At 33.1% G+C, this 15,274-nt stretch overlaps 1 protein-coding gene across 4 annotated transcripts in view; it reads right to left on the bottom strand.

The window, feature by feature from the left end:
- The window catches only part of LOC150100243 (tyrosine-protein kinase Btk-like), a 152,945-nt gene that overhangs the window by 29,320 nt on the left and 108,351 nt on the right, over positions 1-15,274 (bottom strand). For all 4 annotated transcript variants that reach the window (XM_090402576.1, XM_090402573.1, XM_090402574.1 and 1 more), the window contains exons 12-14: positions 8,766-8,830; positions 5,584-5,690; positions 1,585-1,673 (exon numbers count right to left, since the gene is read on the bottom strand). In XM_090402576.1, the coding sequence (XP_090258702.1) occupies positions 1,585-1,673; positions 5,584-5,690; positions 8,766-8,830 (261 nt within the window). The remainder of the gene's footprint in view (positions 1-1,584; positions 1,674-5,583; positions 5,691-8,765; positions 8,831-15,274) is intronic.

The following is a 15,274-nucleotide window of genomic DNA, read 5'->3' as shown; positions in this document are numbered from 1 at the left end:
CCTGAAGATACTTTCAGGCGCAAACCCTGTTTGCTCACACTTGGATAAAGGATTAAACTAAATTTATTATACAAATGGTTGCAGTTTTGTGTACTGTGACAAACTGTGTTTGCTCTGAAAATGCTGGATATAATACCATCAAAATATTAGCAAATAGTTTAAATAAATAATAATTATTTTCTTATTCTGTGTTGTGAATTAATACCAATATCTGCAAACAATCACAAAGATGAACTTTTCATACTCTTCTAGTTCTACCTTATATCTTCCATTTTTGTCTGAATTTGTACTTTTCATGTAATTTTGTGTGCTTTATATGTGATTCTTGTCTTTCCTTTGTTCTATTTCCTGTGATTTCTTCTTTATGGTGTGGGTGTTTTGGGGAAGGATAAATCACTATTTTTCCCCCCTAAATTCACTATTAGTGAACTCTGTACAATCAACTATCTCTGGTCCCTAGAGGTTCCATATGGTATGAGTGCTAGCAATCAGCACGTAAGCCTTTATATATATATATATATATATATATATATATATATATACACATACATACACACACACACACACACACACACACACACATTTATAGTTTCTCTTCTTTTTAATATTTTTTTTTAAATTTAAATTGCACAATGTATACAGTGCAAACTTCTTAGCTGAATTACTGTCAAGCATCTAGCCTACTTATCTAATAATAATATTAAAATCTTGCCATCTGAAATGCATTGCAGGAAAAAAGAGTCAATCCCAAAATTCCTTTCATGATCCATCTCTTTATGAGCATGTTTTTTTTTTTAGTAAATGTATAGTCCGTGTAAGTATTCTATAGTGATTATGATTGTAACATATTTTTAAATCAGTTCTTAATCTACGTCTAGAAACTGAGATAGGGATTAAAATTCTGCAGTTTTAATTGTTTGAAAACATTTACATAACACCAAGTTTGCTGGCACAGTTACTTGGCTGGATGAGTGGTTAGTGGTCAGTCATCTTAACAAATGCAAAGTTGCAGTGCATGGTACTGTTCCAGAGGAGTCAGATAACATGCAGTTAACCAGTCTCTGAAAGTTAGATAATTAAAAACTCACAATATTTCAAAAGATAAACAGAAAGTATGCAGTACTATCTGTTCTGCATTATTTCAATATCAAATTAAATGGATATTGCTGTTTTCAGTTTGGCAGCAGACAATGAATAAAATACAATAGCAATATACCTTTAATTACCAACTCATAAAATATCTAATAACTTGTTCTGTATATATAACATACATTGCCTTAGTTCAAAGGTTTATTATTTTCCTCATAAACTGGAGAGCACTGGTTTATTCTACGAAAATACACTAGGAAAAAAGAGTCAATCCCAGAATTCCTTTCATGATCCATCTCAATGGATTTCAATACAAGTGATTATCAATAAAACACCAATTTATTTCATCATACGTACTGAAATCTTATAAGATTTCAGAGTTATGGAGGTAATAATTTACCTTTTGAGTTAATGTTTATAAGGCAAGATCAGGACCGCATAATTTGCATTTAAAAATCACACCAAGAAAGAGTGATAGTAATAATGGTTCCTTACCATATTTCATATATTCTGTAACAATAAAAATTGGCCTATGTTTACTGCAAACACCATAGAGTTGAACCAGATTTGGATGTTGAAGCTTTCTGCAATAAAATAAAACATTTCTAATATCATTACATTTCTGATGTTTAAAGAAAAATATTTCTAATCCAGAATATTAAATCTTCTGTACACACAGCCAATACTTTGACATCCACAAGGAACTTTTTCTTGTAGTGCCATTTTTATTTCTAGATACTGAAGTTCTAGCTATTTGATTAATGTAATTCAGAAACATGAACTTACTACTATACTTATAAAATTACACAAAGAAAAATAAAGCATTTAATATAAAACATTTCATGACCAGTATCTCACTGCATCATCAGATGTGAACACATTTAAAAAAAAAAAAAAAAAGGACAGTTATGAAGCAAGAATAGAATGATGGACATCAGGGCGCTTTCTTTCTACTGCTCGCTCCAGCCAGTCACATGATACTGTTAGGAATCTGTAGACGGTTATAAATAGTCATTAACACAGCTATAAAAAAACTCGGGCAAAGCAGTGCAAGACTCGATACAGGCTGTAAAGTATATGTAATGATAATGAGAAAATTTAAAAAAAGAAAAATTTACTAAATTAATAAAAATGGATCTATAATATTCCCTATTTCTATTTTTTTAAAAAAATTGCATACACATTGCAAATTAACATTAGATTATTAGCAAAAGAACAATTCATCCCTTCCCAGAATTTTGCAATTTTTATGCAAATCGTTTTTTTGTTTTTTAGTGTGTGTATACACTGAGTTGGCTTTGCATTAGGACACCCACCTAATAATGCATTGGTCCATGACTCGCAGATGCCTAGGAACAAATTTGACAAGGTTGAACATCCTCCATGCATCACTCGACCCATGTCTGCTGCAGCGACTTCGTCAGTTCATGCTCATTCTGTGGAGGAGGATAAGCAGTTCTCACAATCTTTTCTCACACAATCAGGGAAGTTTGGAGGCCAAGGTAATGTGGTGAATTCGTTGTCATGTTCCTTCAACCACTCAGTAGTGTATGAGCACAATGACAAGGTGCATTTTCCTGTTGAAAGATGGCACTGTGGTTGGGATAGACCTCTTGCAGATATGGATGGCTAACAGGTCCCTGTAGCATCATTCAGTGTTTGTGGGATGATAAACAGACCTAAGGTGTGTCAGGAAAAAGCTCCTCAGGCCATAACATCACCTCTACGGGCCAGTTGAATCCCAACTGTGTAACCAAGGGGGAATAGGGATTCATGCTGTTTACACCAAATGTGAACCCGGCCATCATCATGGACAGTAGGAAATGGGACATTTTTCTGAGGATGCATTTAAGGTTATCATCAGCTAGCATTGGTATTCTATTCTTGCATGCAAACTTGTTCAGACACATGCAATGCCAGTCACTACTCTTTCACATTTTCAACTCCAAACTCGCAAAAATTTTGTTCTTTCTTATTCTCTACTGCTGCTCTTTAGAAAAAGACAAAAGAAGATGCTCCAATGAGTATAATCTGTAGGTTCTTCAAATCTAATGTTAACAGGTTTATTCTTAACTTCCTGAAGAACCACAGTGCTAATGTCCGTACACAAAGATATACCTCTTGTATGAATGATCACCATAAACTCGGAAGAACAATCCTGAGTTAGCATCTGGTTTCCCTGTATACATCCATCACAAAACATTCTGATCATCTTCCTGGATATATACTGACTGGGACTTGTGATCTTGAAAGGAAATGGCTGGTGAGTCACTGGATCTAGTATTGATGTTTAGGAACCATAGTATATATTTGAACAGGCCCTGGAATTTTATATAGAGTTATGCATGGGAGAAAGGGTAGTTGAAAGTGGTTGCAGACTGGTAGGTTTATAGTGAATTTTGAATTTCAGAGAGGTTTTGTTTATGCTTGCATGCTGATAAAGTTACAGCAGTCTGATTTACTCTGTGTACATGTTGAACTTCTTGAATCTGAAATTGTATATATTATAAAAGTAAGAGCAGCAGGTGATATTGTGGGGCTTAGGACAAAAGTGGTTCAGCAATTTTCCTTCAAATAAGTATCACTTATCGACATCTCTAATATCATTAATCCACCTAGATCTTGGTTTTCCTCTTTTTTTTTTCACCATCTTGGCATAAACACCTTCCTTTTCTCATATATCTTCACTTTTAATATGATTCTGCCATTCTGTTCAGTCCCCTATTTTTATTCAGAACTGTCTGTGGTCAGTAGTTTTTGATCAACTGCTTTATTTATAACCCAACTCTTAGATCCATAAATTACAGTTGGTTTTAACACTGTCTTGTATACTGCTAGTTTAGATTTGCTAATTTTCCTCTTTCATCATATAAATTTATTCAAGTAGTTCCACACCATACCAGCTTTACTTGTTCTGTTATCCTGCCATAATTAGTTTGTCATTTTTACTAACCTGGGGCTAAATATCTGAAATATTTTAATTGTTCTATAATTTCTCCAGTGAGGATGCAGTTTTCTATGTTCTTGTCTATTTTGATAGTTTTAGTTCTTCATGCCAAATTTATTACAGCTGTTCAGTTTAAAGAATGCTCGAAGACTTGCACTGGATATTTACTTCGGACCTGCATCATCTACTTACAGCAGAGAGCTGTTTGATATTTCTAATTCTGAGATCAGGTTTAATACCACTATTACATAATGTGATCCATATAGATGATTGAATAACAGTGGAGATAAGTGCACCCCCTTGTCATACACTCGATTTTACATCACACCACCTTCCTGTACTTTCTTCAATTTTAACTGCTGACTTACAATTTAAATATTGACTATGTATTATTCTGTATAATGTTCTACTTGTTGCATTTTGAAAATGCTTTTCTCTTGGTGCATTGTCATATGCTTTTTCTAGATCTACAAAACTTAGGTAGAGATCCATGTTATTCCCATGATTTCTCAACTATTTGTCATAATAGTGAAAATTATGGCTGAAGCCACTAAGGAAGATGATGCTGTTGACAGAAGGATTTTAAAAATTCATGTCAAATTCATGAAATTGTGTGATCTGGACTTGCCAGAATATATCATTACTTACAACTATGATGTGAACACTGCTTTCACAGCAGACTGGACTAAAATCCAAGTTAGTGATATGCATCACCATAGTCCAGATCCATACAAAAGAATAGAATCTCTTGCTTGTCACTCACAAGCAAATCAACTCTCACATGCATAGTCTAAATCTTCATAAGTACAGGTTGCAAGTGTAGTTTTATAGCTTATAAGCATGATTTAGCAATTTCATTTCCATTATTAATAAATGATCTGGCAATATATTACATTTGACATCTCAGCATTTTGGAATGCAAAAGCACAAACTGAAATAATAGTGATATCATATGATGTGTTCCTTTTCATGAGCCATCTCAGCATTGCATTACTTACGTGCAGTCTTTAAGAGTATGCAATAGTGTCACAGTAAATTCAATATTTAAAACAGGTACACTCTATAACTAGCCAGGTTATGTGATGTCACTTACATGGAATCTGACAGATTTCAGGTGACCCTCACTGCATTACACATTTGAGTAAGCTTACTGCAACAGCACTTAATGTAGTAGTTCAAAATTTTGTGCAAATTTAATGCCTTGACTAATTATCAATGATCCAAACATTTTTTTTTTTTTTAAATGACCGAACAAGCCAGCTTGAGCAGAAGTCTTTAGTTACAACAAAATGATACATAAACCAGAAAATGGTAGTATAGAATATTTGTTTTAATGAAAAATTGAGATTGGATGAGAAGTGTAATAAGGCTAATGATCAAACTGAGAATTATGCAGTGTTATCCTACAAGTGTGCATATCGTGTATTTCATTTTTATTGCATAAACTAGCTCTAGCAGCTCAACTCTGGCCATTCTTGCCTTTTTTTCCATCAGTTAGTCCAACCTTGTATTAAAAAAAATTATTTTTTAAAGTTTGGACAACTTACGTCATGACTTTTGCCTCATCAATAAAATCATCTTCAGACATAGTGCCTTCTTTCATCATCTTCACAGCAACATCAATACTTCCCCGCCATTTTCCTTTCCTTACAACCTGTACAAAGAAAATTTTGCAATGAAATTTCTTTAAAAAAATAATTTTTACAAGTGTATCTGACTTATTTGCATGAATTTAATTTATATAAATAAAAAATTACATACCAACACAGCATAAGAACATCAAACCAAAAAGAAAGAAAATCTGAAAGCATGCTCCTGTAGCTCACTCAGTAATGATCACATTTAGCTAGATATAACCAGGTTTGAATCCAGTTCCAGGATGTGAAGAACCATTATAAGAGGTTTTTTTTTTTTTTTTTTTTTTTTTTAAACTAAGCTAGCCAGTCACATGGAAGTAGCATGGTCATCCCTCACGGAAACTTTGGTTTTCCATCTCAAAAGAAACTGGCCAGGGAATACAACCAATTTATAGACATACCAGACTATGTATATAGCAGTAATTGCTCTAGCCTAACATTAATTAAATTTATATGAAGCCAAATTACATGGTCCTTAACATGTTAAGATGCTAAACGTAATGTGCTAAGGAGAAGGAAGATGAAGTAGATAATTAGGAAACTTAATATGAAAAAGAAAAAAATAAAATCATAAAGACTATGACCAGTATAGATAAATTCCATCATATCAACTAGAAATACAAAGTGCATGAAATAAAACTCCAACAGATGTCCTAGTCCAGTTTTCTTCTAAGCATCCTCTTTTTTTTAATAACCATTTTGAGTTATAGGCCTTCCCTATTTGTCTCTGCTGTTCTTCCTGATGACAACATTGTTCAGCCATCTCCACTAGGTTATCCTTCCAAGTTCTCTCTGGTCATCTCTAGGCATTCATCTTCCTTCACAATCACACAGTGGCAGTCTTATCCAGGCAGCATATCCTGCTATTTTAATTTTAAAATCTCTTCTATGCCCAGTTTCTCATTCTGGCTATTGATCATTCTCTGATCTCATATGTCATAAACAACATAGCACAGTGGCTGAAAGGTCTGGCTCTGTTTTCAGGTTTCATTATTTTATTTATCAAATGCTGCCTGGATAAGTCTTATCCAGGCAGCATATCCTGCTATTTTAATTTTAAAATCTCTTCTATGCCCAGTTTCTCATTCTGGCTATTGATCATTCTCTGATCTCATATGTCATAAACAACATAGCACAGTGGCTGAAAGGTCTGGCTCTGTTTTCAGGTTTCATTATTTTATTTATCAAATTTTATCCAGTAAAGCTATAAATTAAAAATTCCCTTTTTATACAAAAAGGAATGTTTGTTTTTTAAATTTTATTTTGCAGTTCTAAACTGTCCACTTTTATAACTATTAGCAAAAAATATTTAATATAATGAATTTTGTCCATTATAATCAGTTTATTACACATGCAGGTTGTTGCTTCATCTTTTTCAGCTTTGCCTAATCAATAATGAAAACAAAGGCACACTGCTTTGAAATTTAGATGAATTCCAGGATGCTTATTGGATGTTTTGAGGTAGCTTGAAAAAAAAAGTTCTATATTTAATCTCCAGAGGGATTTCCAGATTATTTAATCTTTAGTTCATCCTTGGTAGTTATTAATATCCCATTTCCCTTTGTCATCCATCCCTTAGAATAGGAAGATTTCCCTAATGAGAGGTTCATGAATTTTATGACTCGTCATAAACTGTAGATCCATATGTATTTATAGGGCCAGTTTGCCTGTTCTGAGGAACAAAAAACCCGAGTTTCTGGGTGAAAAAACTCTACTTCGATATGAGACCGGCTAACTCACCAAGTTAGCCAGTCGAAAAAAGATACCAGATAAAAGTTCCTCCAGTCATGGACGGGAATCGAACCCAGGTCTTTCTGACCAAAAGGTTTCGTCTGTACCAACTGAGCTAAAGATGCTCCATTTACTAATATATGATAGGTTTACAAACTTTTGTAGGCGAGATTCGCATTTAAAAAAAATGACACTGAACAATAACCCTTCCCACTGGAAAGTGCTGCTCACTTCTGTAAACTTGCTTTTAACCAAATTTTTACATATCTGATGCAGATTATATTATACAGGAAGATAATCCACACATTTTTATTAACAGTATTGATAGCCTCACCAATAATGATAGTGGAAGTTTAGAATCTGCAAATGCATACAGTAAGGAATGCTTCCTTTCTGTGACTTGCTACTGGCATGCCAGTGATGAAGAAGTCATACATGCTAAACGTCTTCTGGAATACATGATATTTTTTTATAGAATATTAACATGAATTTTAATGTCTCATTGTCTATGAAATTGTAAAATAAATTTAGAAAAGGATCATAGCAAAATAAAGACAAAAGTTTGTACCAAGAAACTAATTTTTGATAGCCAAGTAAGCATGTGTTTTAACATTCAGACAACAGAAAACCAGAATCCTAGAATATCAAATGGGAATATAAATAGTCTAAATGTTTGCTATCAACCTGAAAAAATATTATTTGGCCAAGAAACATGTATTTTTTAATACTTTTAGATTCTTTCTTAAATGATTTTCTATGAGACATTTTCTCATAAAAAAAATTTAAGTTGTCATTAAATATTCTGGGTTTCTACTTAAGAAAATATTCTATGAGAATTCTTTCAAGAACATGAATAACTCACAAAAGGTAAGCCATGTGTTCTTTCACTACTTTCTTTTTTTTTTCTTCACTTAAAAAAAAAAAAAAAAAATTTGTTTGTGATGAAATTCATTCAACTATTTCTTGAAAATTGATAATCAGAACAACTTCAGTAATTGCTATGGAATAATATTACTTTTTTGCAATGAAGTGAATGAGTACTATATTATTATTATTACTACATAACACCTCTAGGGAGTCCAAAGACTCATCGAGGGAGGGTACCTACTCTACAACTGTCATCTACACCAACGCCATCTATCGCCGACCACCACTATGACCCACAGACAAACATCCATGCCCGTTGTGGGATTCGAACCTGCAGCCTTTTGGCTGGAGTGCAGATAATATATAAATATATATAAATGCAAATGTTTATTAATTGAAGCATTAAAAATTATGCAGATATAGTGCTAAAATTTAGCTATAAATTATCAAAGAGTAATCAAATGCATAATGAAGATACAAAAAATGTGACTTACTCCAAACTGACCACTTCCAAGTTCTTCTAATAATGTTAACTCAGACGGATCAATTTCCCACTTGTCTGAAATAAACAAATTTGCAACTTCAAATGACAGAACTTTATAAAAATATTAATAGCACAGCTGTTTTTTTTATTGGCATTTTATTAGAACTGTGGTAATTTATAAATTCACTAGTACTGGAATGTGTACTGCTTAAGTAATTGTTTTTTGTTCTGGCAGAACAAAAAACAACAACAACAAACACTATGAAGGTCTGACATTTTCAATATGCTACCATAAGCATAAATATTCAAAAGAGCATTAAACATAGTTTAAACTTTAAAAGAGATGGAGACCTCAAACCGCAAGTTTTTTTTGTAACAATACAGAATATGATCATATTTCCAGCCAAATTATGGAAAACTTAAAAAATAAAATAAATAATAATCAGTAAAGGCAAATTAGGTTACTTAAACAAAAAGTTAACAAAAGAAAAAAAATAAGCATACACCGTAATAAAAAAAAGTATATACAAGGACAAGCAAAAAATGAATGTAAATGACCATGCTTTTATTTTGCCTCACAAAATAAGTTAGGAAACTTTATTTTTGTGATAATGTTTACATAGAATTTTGTCATTTTATGAAAGAACAAACCATTTCACAAATTATACCAGTCTATAATCAGTGAGCACCTGCAGGGTAGAATTTTGACCAGAGGACCTGACATTCATAAATGCTACACCAATGTCAAATGTTGCTGTTGCAAGTCATACCACTGCTTCCATCTAAAAATTCCTTCATAATCTTAGAATTAGACATTAGTAATTTATGGTTGTTGCCATTACTTTTTATTAAACCCTTAAAAAACATGAGTTCATGAATATAACTAATTATTTTCCAGATGGTCTGGTAATTTCAAGCAGTATTCATAGTACAATTCGCAATAAGCAGGAGGGGGGAAATGGGGGGTGATCCATTTAAGGAAATACATAACTACAAAAAAGATTGCAGTTAAAACCAATGTTGATTCACTAAATTCAGTTCATAATTTTAAGTTGACACTTGCTGGTTCAGTGAATGAAAATATAAATTAACATTACACATAAAATATATAACCCTGATTACCATTTCTAAATGTCACAAAGTAGTAATGGCTAATTAGGAAGACGAGAGAGATAAACATGATTTCAGGACTTATTATCCCTGATAAAGAAGGTTGTCGACTGGTAGAGCCTCTGCTACTAATGGCTCATGCAAAAAGTTAAGCAAGTTTGAGCACGGTTAGTAGTTGGAAGAGAATCAATCATTCGCTGCTGTTGGCACACTCTTCCTAGATGAGTCTTTGGACTCCCTGGAGGTGTCAAATAATAAAATGGAGATAGCCTGAAATAATGTACTTAAATTTTAAAACTTCTTGGTTTAATCAATCCAGTATTTTCTGTAAGAGAAATCATTAGGAATACAATATAAGAATCTTAACATATAAGCACCACAAAAAAAGTGTGATCAAATTTAGACTTAGAGCCTTAGGCGGGACATCCTCTTGGGTGCAGACTGAAAATTAGCAGTTTCCCGCAATCATGTTCATGGAGGCTGGATTGGTTTTTAAGATATGCAGATTCCAAAGTCAGCATATCTTAAAAACCAGTTTAAAAAAATCCTTTTTTAATCCTTTACATCTCCTGAGGATGCATATTAGGAATTTGATGATGATGATAAAAAAAAAAATGTTTGTTTCCCCAATTGATTCTATGCAGAGGTTTCCATTATACGATTTACTACATCTGATCAACCATAATTATGACAGCAGATGTATTTATGCTTTTCCAGACAGATGATGACAGATCTTTGTCTATAATCAGGTTGCAGGTACAACCTGATATACATTTGGAATTGAGAATGGAGGGAGTTTGTATAAAGATTTGAAAGCAGTGTAGAGATTATAAACTTTAACTCTGTTCCACTATAGCTTTTCAAGTCTCCAGCCTCAATGAAGCAAATTCCCACTGAAATACATAACCTTATACTTGGCAACACTGAAGTCACATTTACTGTCACTTGCTCATAACAAGTATGTTCAAGTTGACTTGCAGGGATTCTGTATCAGCTCTGTCCCTTATCACTCTCCCCTAACTTAGTTCATCAGCAAATAACTAGATATTTCCCTAGGCTCGATATGATTAATAAAATTGAACAATGGCCCATCCACAGAACCCTGTGATACCACAGATCATTTTCTTTTAGACGTTCTGATACCTATCATAAAGACAAAAGTAAATTTGCAAAAGTGGTCACTGAACTCCATTAGAAAATAGCACTTAAAGAAGAACATACCTGTCAAGAAGCCGTGACCCTCCAATTTGTTTTAACAGTGTAGTTTGCATCCCTATTCCTTTGCATTTGTACAGAAACCTGTGGAATCCTGTCAAATGCCTTAACAAAATCTAGGAGTATAATGGCAAACTTATCTTTAAACCATGCTGTCTGTAGAGGCTATTTCTACCTACCTTTGGATATAATTACAAACAAGCATTTCCAATAGCTTGACCACCAGCTATATACTCATTAGTCCCACTGCATTCAGTCTAATTTTGTATAACTCTTGTATAATGGAATTAACATGCTCTCCTTCCAACTCAGGAATCATGCATTTGCTGAAACGTTAATTGAGCAATAAAGTCAGGACTGCTAATTCTCTTGCACATTCTTCCAGCACCCATGTTAATATCTCATCCAATCCCATTTTATTTGAATTAAGTCCTTGTAATAGCTTTAACACCTAACTCATCTATCTCCATTTTGTCCAGTTCTCCCTCAGCATCCTGAGAGCTAATGGGTCTGCCTAGAATGTATACCTTCCTACCATCCAAATTCACTAAGGTTTTTACTTGTTACATAGCCACAAAATTCTCTGACATTTCCTTTGGCCTATTCAGCTACCTTCTTTTCGTAATCCAATTTTACTTTCTCACCATGGCTCACTTTTTAGCTTGCCCTTTGTACTGCTTCAACACATCTTCATTACTATTCTTATGATAAGTCCACAAGATTCCTTTTTTTTTTCCCTAGTTAACTCCAATGCAATTTATTTTCTTAACTCTAGGGATGCAGCCAGATATCACCTCCTTCTGACACTTTTTGACTTCTTCCTACATGCACGTTGATTCCTCTACTGTGCAGTGTCTCACTGAGGTACTGCCTTATTAGTTTATTAAAATCACCTGCCTTACAGTTCCACATATGCTCTTTTATTAGGCATAGCTCTCACATGGTCATCTTCCAAGTTAAAATTGCATGATCATTCTCACCAATCAGAGGAATAAGAGTCACCTCATTTATAGATTCTGACACAAGATCCAATGTTCTTGCATGTCCCTTTCATGTGCTACTTAAGACTGCTATTCCTTAGTATATGTATGAATTCTTTCCTTGACCTTATATGCTTTCTTCTCCTTCCAGTCTATATCTCCCATAATGTGATAGTTCTCATATCCATAAGATTTATTTGATTAAGTTCAGTCTGTACTCATATGATCCTAGTATGTAATCTGATCCTGGTCTATTAACAGCACTCAATTTGTATTTTGTTTGGATAACTTAATCTCACACCAAACAGCCTTGTACGCACTGCCTGTATCACTCTTACTATCATCACCAGAGATTTCTATTCTAGTTAGATTTAATTCCTCTGCAATCATTAGAAATACTTTCCTGTCTTGTTACCTTTTGTCCTTTTTATTTCCTTGCAAAATTCACAATCTGTTGCATTCTATTCCTGTAATCATATCCTACTCTATTAGCAATGTCTCACCTGATGCCAGTAATTTTAATAGTTCTGATTCATATCCAAAATGTATTTGGATGGTAAAAATTCATTCAAATAGATTAAATACAATTTTTGCTCTACTTCTCTGCACTAATAAAGACTGTCAAGGTGAACTTGGTGTGCTGAGGGTTGGATGTAGAGTTGGTTTACCAAAAATTTAATAGTAGGGATGTAATTTCAAGATTTCTACATGCACACACCTCATTTTAGTCTCCATATAAGCCTAAAATATAGATGATAAATATTTGAATTGCTCTGAATATCTTGTGGGTGGTACAAAAAACCATTTGAAGGCTGGATCTGGACACCACTGCTGCCTTATCATATGGCTTACAACAAAGCTTAAATGTTTGAAATATCTCATCATCTTCCTTTCTCTCTTTTACCTTGCGGTGTCAAGGGTTCATTAATCATCAGACCTCAAACCGTTCACAGGATAAGGTGGTCAGCCCTACTCCCCAGTGTATCCTATGTCCATAGTGTTGAGTTCTAAAGTTTTGAAATATAATTTGTTTGAAATATAAATAATTTAAACTGTAGGATTACTGAATTACAGTACAATCTTATGTTCCATTAAAACAGATGGTAACACAATCTTATTATTATGCATATTTGCAATCTCACACTATATCGTGCAGACAGAAATCCGGTGAATATTCACAATTCAGTTTGCCCCTACTGTCAGAAGAACAGCCAGTTTCTAGGACCTTACTTAACCTGGTTAACTTAGCATCAGTTGAAGTCTTTATAAAGGTTCCTTTATAAAGACTTCAAGGTTCATAAGGTTTGGAGTCTTTTCCACCAAAGCATGCATGTCATACTGTTCTTAATCTGACTTAACTAATGAGGTACTACTACTACCAGTGTCTCATTAGTGAAGTCAGATTAAGAATAAGCTAGTTTAGATACACTGCAGTGGAGATAATAAGAAAACCATTTAACTTCCATATGACATAGGGAAGATCATTACTTGGTATTACCATTCTAGATAGAAAACACAATACTTGGGTCAGAGCTCAGAATAGAATGAGAGACATTACAACAGCCATTAAAAGCTCCAAATGGCAATGGGCAAGCCATATTGAAAGAAGTAACATTCAAAAATGAACAAAGTTGATATCAGAATGGTATCCCAGAAATGGAAAGAGAGCCACAGGAAGACCAAAGAGATGGTGGGAGGATAAATTAAAGCAACTACAAGAACTCAGTGACATAGAAAAAGTGAAGATAGAACTGAATGGAGGATCTTGAGGAAGGCCTTCATCAAGCAGTGGACAGAAAATGGCTGATGAAGATAGCTACAAACTATTCAAGTTATAACTCAAGTTTTATTTTATATTAATGCAATTTTGTTCTTTTTTTTTTTTTTTCATATTTTTCAGAAGTCAATAATGCATACAAAATATTCAAAATTGAGTATTCACGAGTATGTTAAACGTTGCTACTACTTAGATATGCCATAACAGAAGATAAATATCCTATGTTCAATTACTTTAATTTTTCCTATCAGAAATAGGAATTGCATGATAAGCAAATTTTGTGGATAAACTATGTATGCTTGGGAGGGGGTTACTGGAGATTAGCACATGATCTTCAGTAATCGCTGGAGTCAGTCAATGAAAGCATTTTTCCTTATAAAAGATGGAAAAATAAAAGTATCTGGCAATCAGATATCCATAATATGGAACTTCGACTGATAATTAATTGTTGTAATTACCTACATTACTCAGAAAGGAGATAATTTACAAATATTTTATGCACATTTACCTACTGCATATGAAATCAATAAATTTCATAAGCTAAAAACTGCTCACAAGAAAACTTTCTACAAAGGTGTATGGACAAGACATAACTGTTAAAGAATATATTTATTTAATTTTTTTTATTAATTTAATATGAACTTGATAAGCATTTTAACCATTGTAAAACATTCAGAAGGATGGGGAATGGAAGAAGAAACAAAAAGCATACCTTTATCACAAAGATGTGCTTCAGTGCTGCATGAAAATTAAATAAATGTCATAAATTAACTTGTTTAAAAAACTTAAAACTAATTGCTTTATTCAAAATTTAAATACTGTTTTCAGCCCTTTAGCATGGAAATCTTATCTAGAATGGATGAATACTAAAATAAGTATTCATTATATAAAAGCACAAAGAGTGCTTCCATCTTTATATATATATTCCTGAAGCATAAAATGCTTATGCAATGATATATGTATACAATTATGCTGAAAAGTTGTGACAATCATCTTGAAGGAATTAAGGTAATGATGTCTTCTCACATATCCTAAAAGGAAAAGGGAAAAAAAAAAAAAAAAATTATTACAATTGGATGAAACATGGGGATTAACGGGTTTCGAGATATGTTCTTTCTTATGGTTATATCAGTTGCTTAATATCAATTTTGTTCTAGGTGTTTATCAGAACTTTTCAGCCCCCCCATCTCTATATACTCCACACTGATAGGTTAATATTCAAACTTCTTTCAGAAACATATTTTACTATTTTCATAGAGATCGTAACCATTACAAATCTGGAAAATATAGCCAGCATAATAAGCTATTCAAAAATAAATTAAACTACTAGAAATTTAATCAAGAAACTAATTTTAATTTCTTCCTACATACATATTATGAACATGTTACTCACATTTTACATGCAAGTATAACATCAAACCAAAATCTACTGTTAAA

The sequence above is a fragment of the Typopeltis vanoorti genome, chromosome 13 (genome assembly GCF_054136105.1).
Source record: "Typopeltis vanoorti isolate ZY-2024b chromosome 13, IOZ_Tvanoo_1.0, whole genome shotgun sequence".
In the NCBI taxonomy this organism is placed as follows: domain Eukaryota; kingdom Metazoa; phylum Arthropoda; class Arachnida; order Uropygi; family Thelyphonidae; genus Typopeltis; species Typopeltis vanoorti.
Note: the sequence above shows the minus strand (reverse complement) of the source record. Positions and strands in the feature narration are given on the sequence as shown.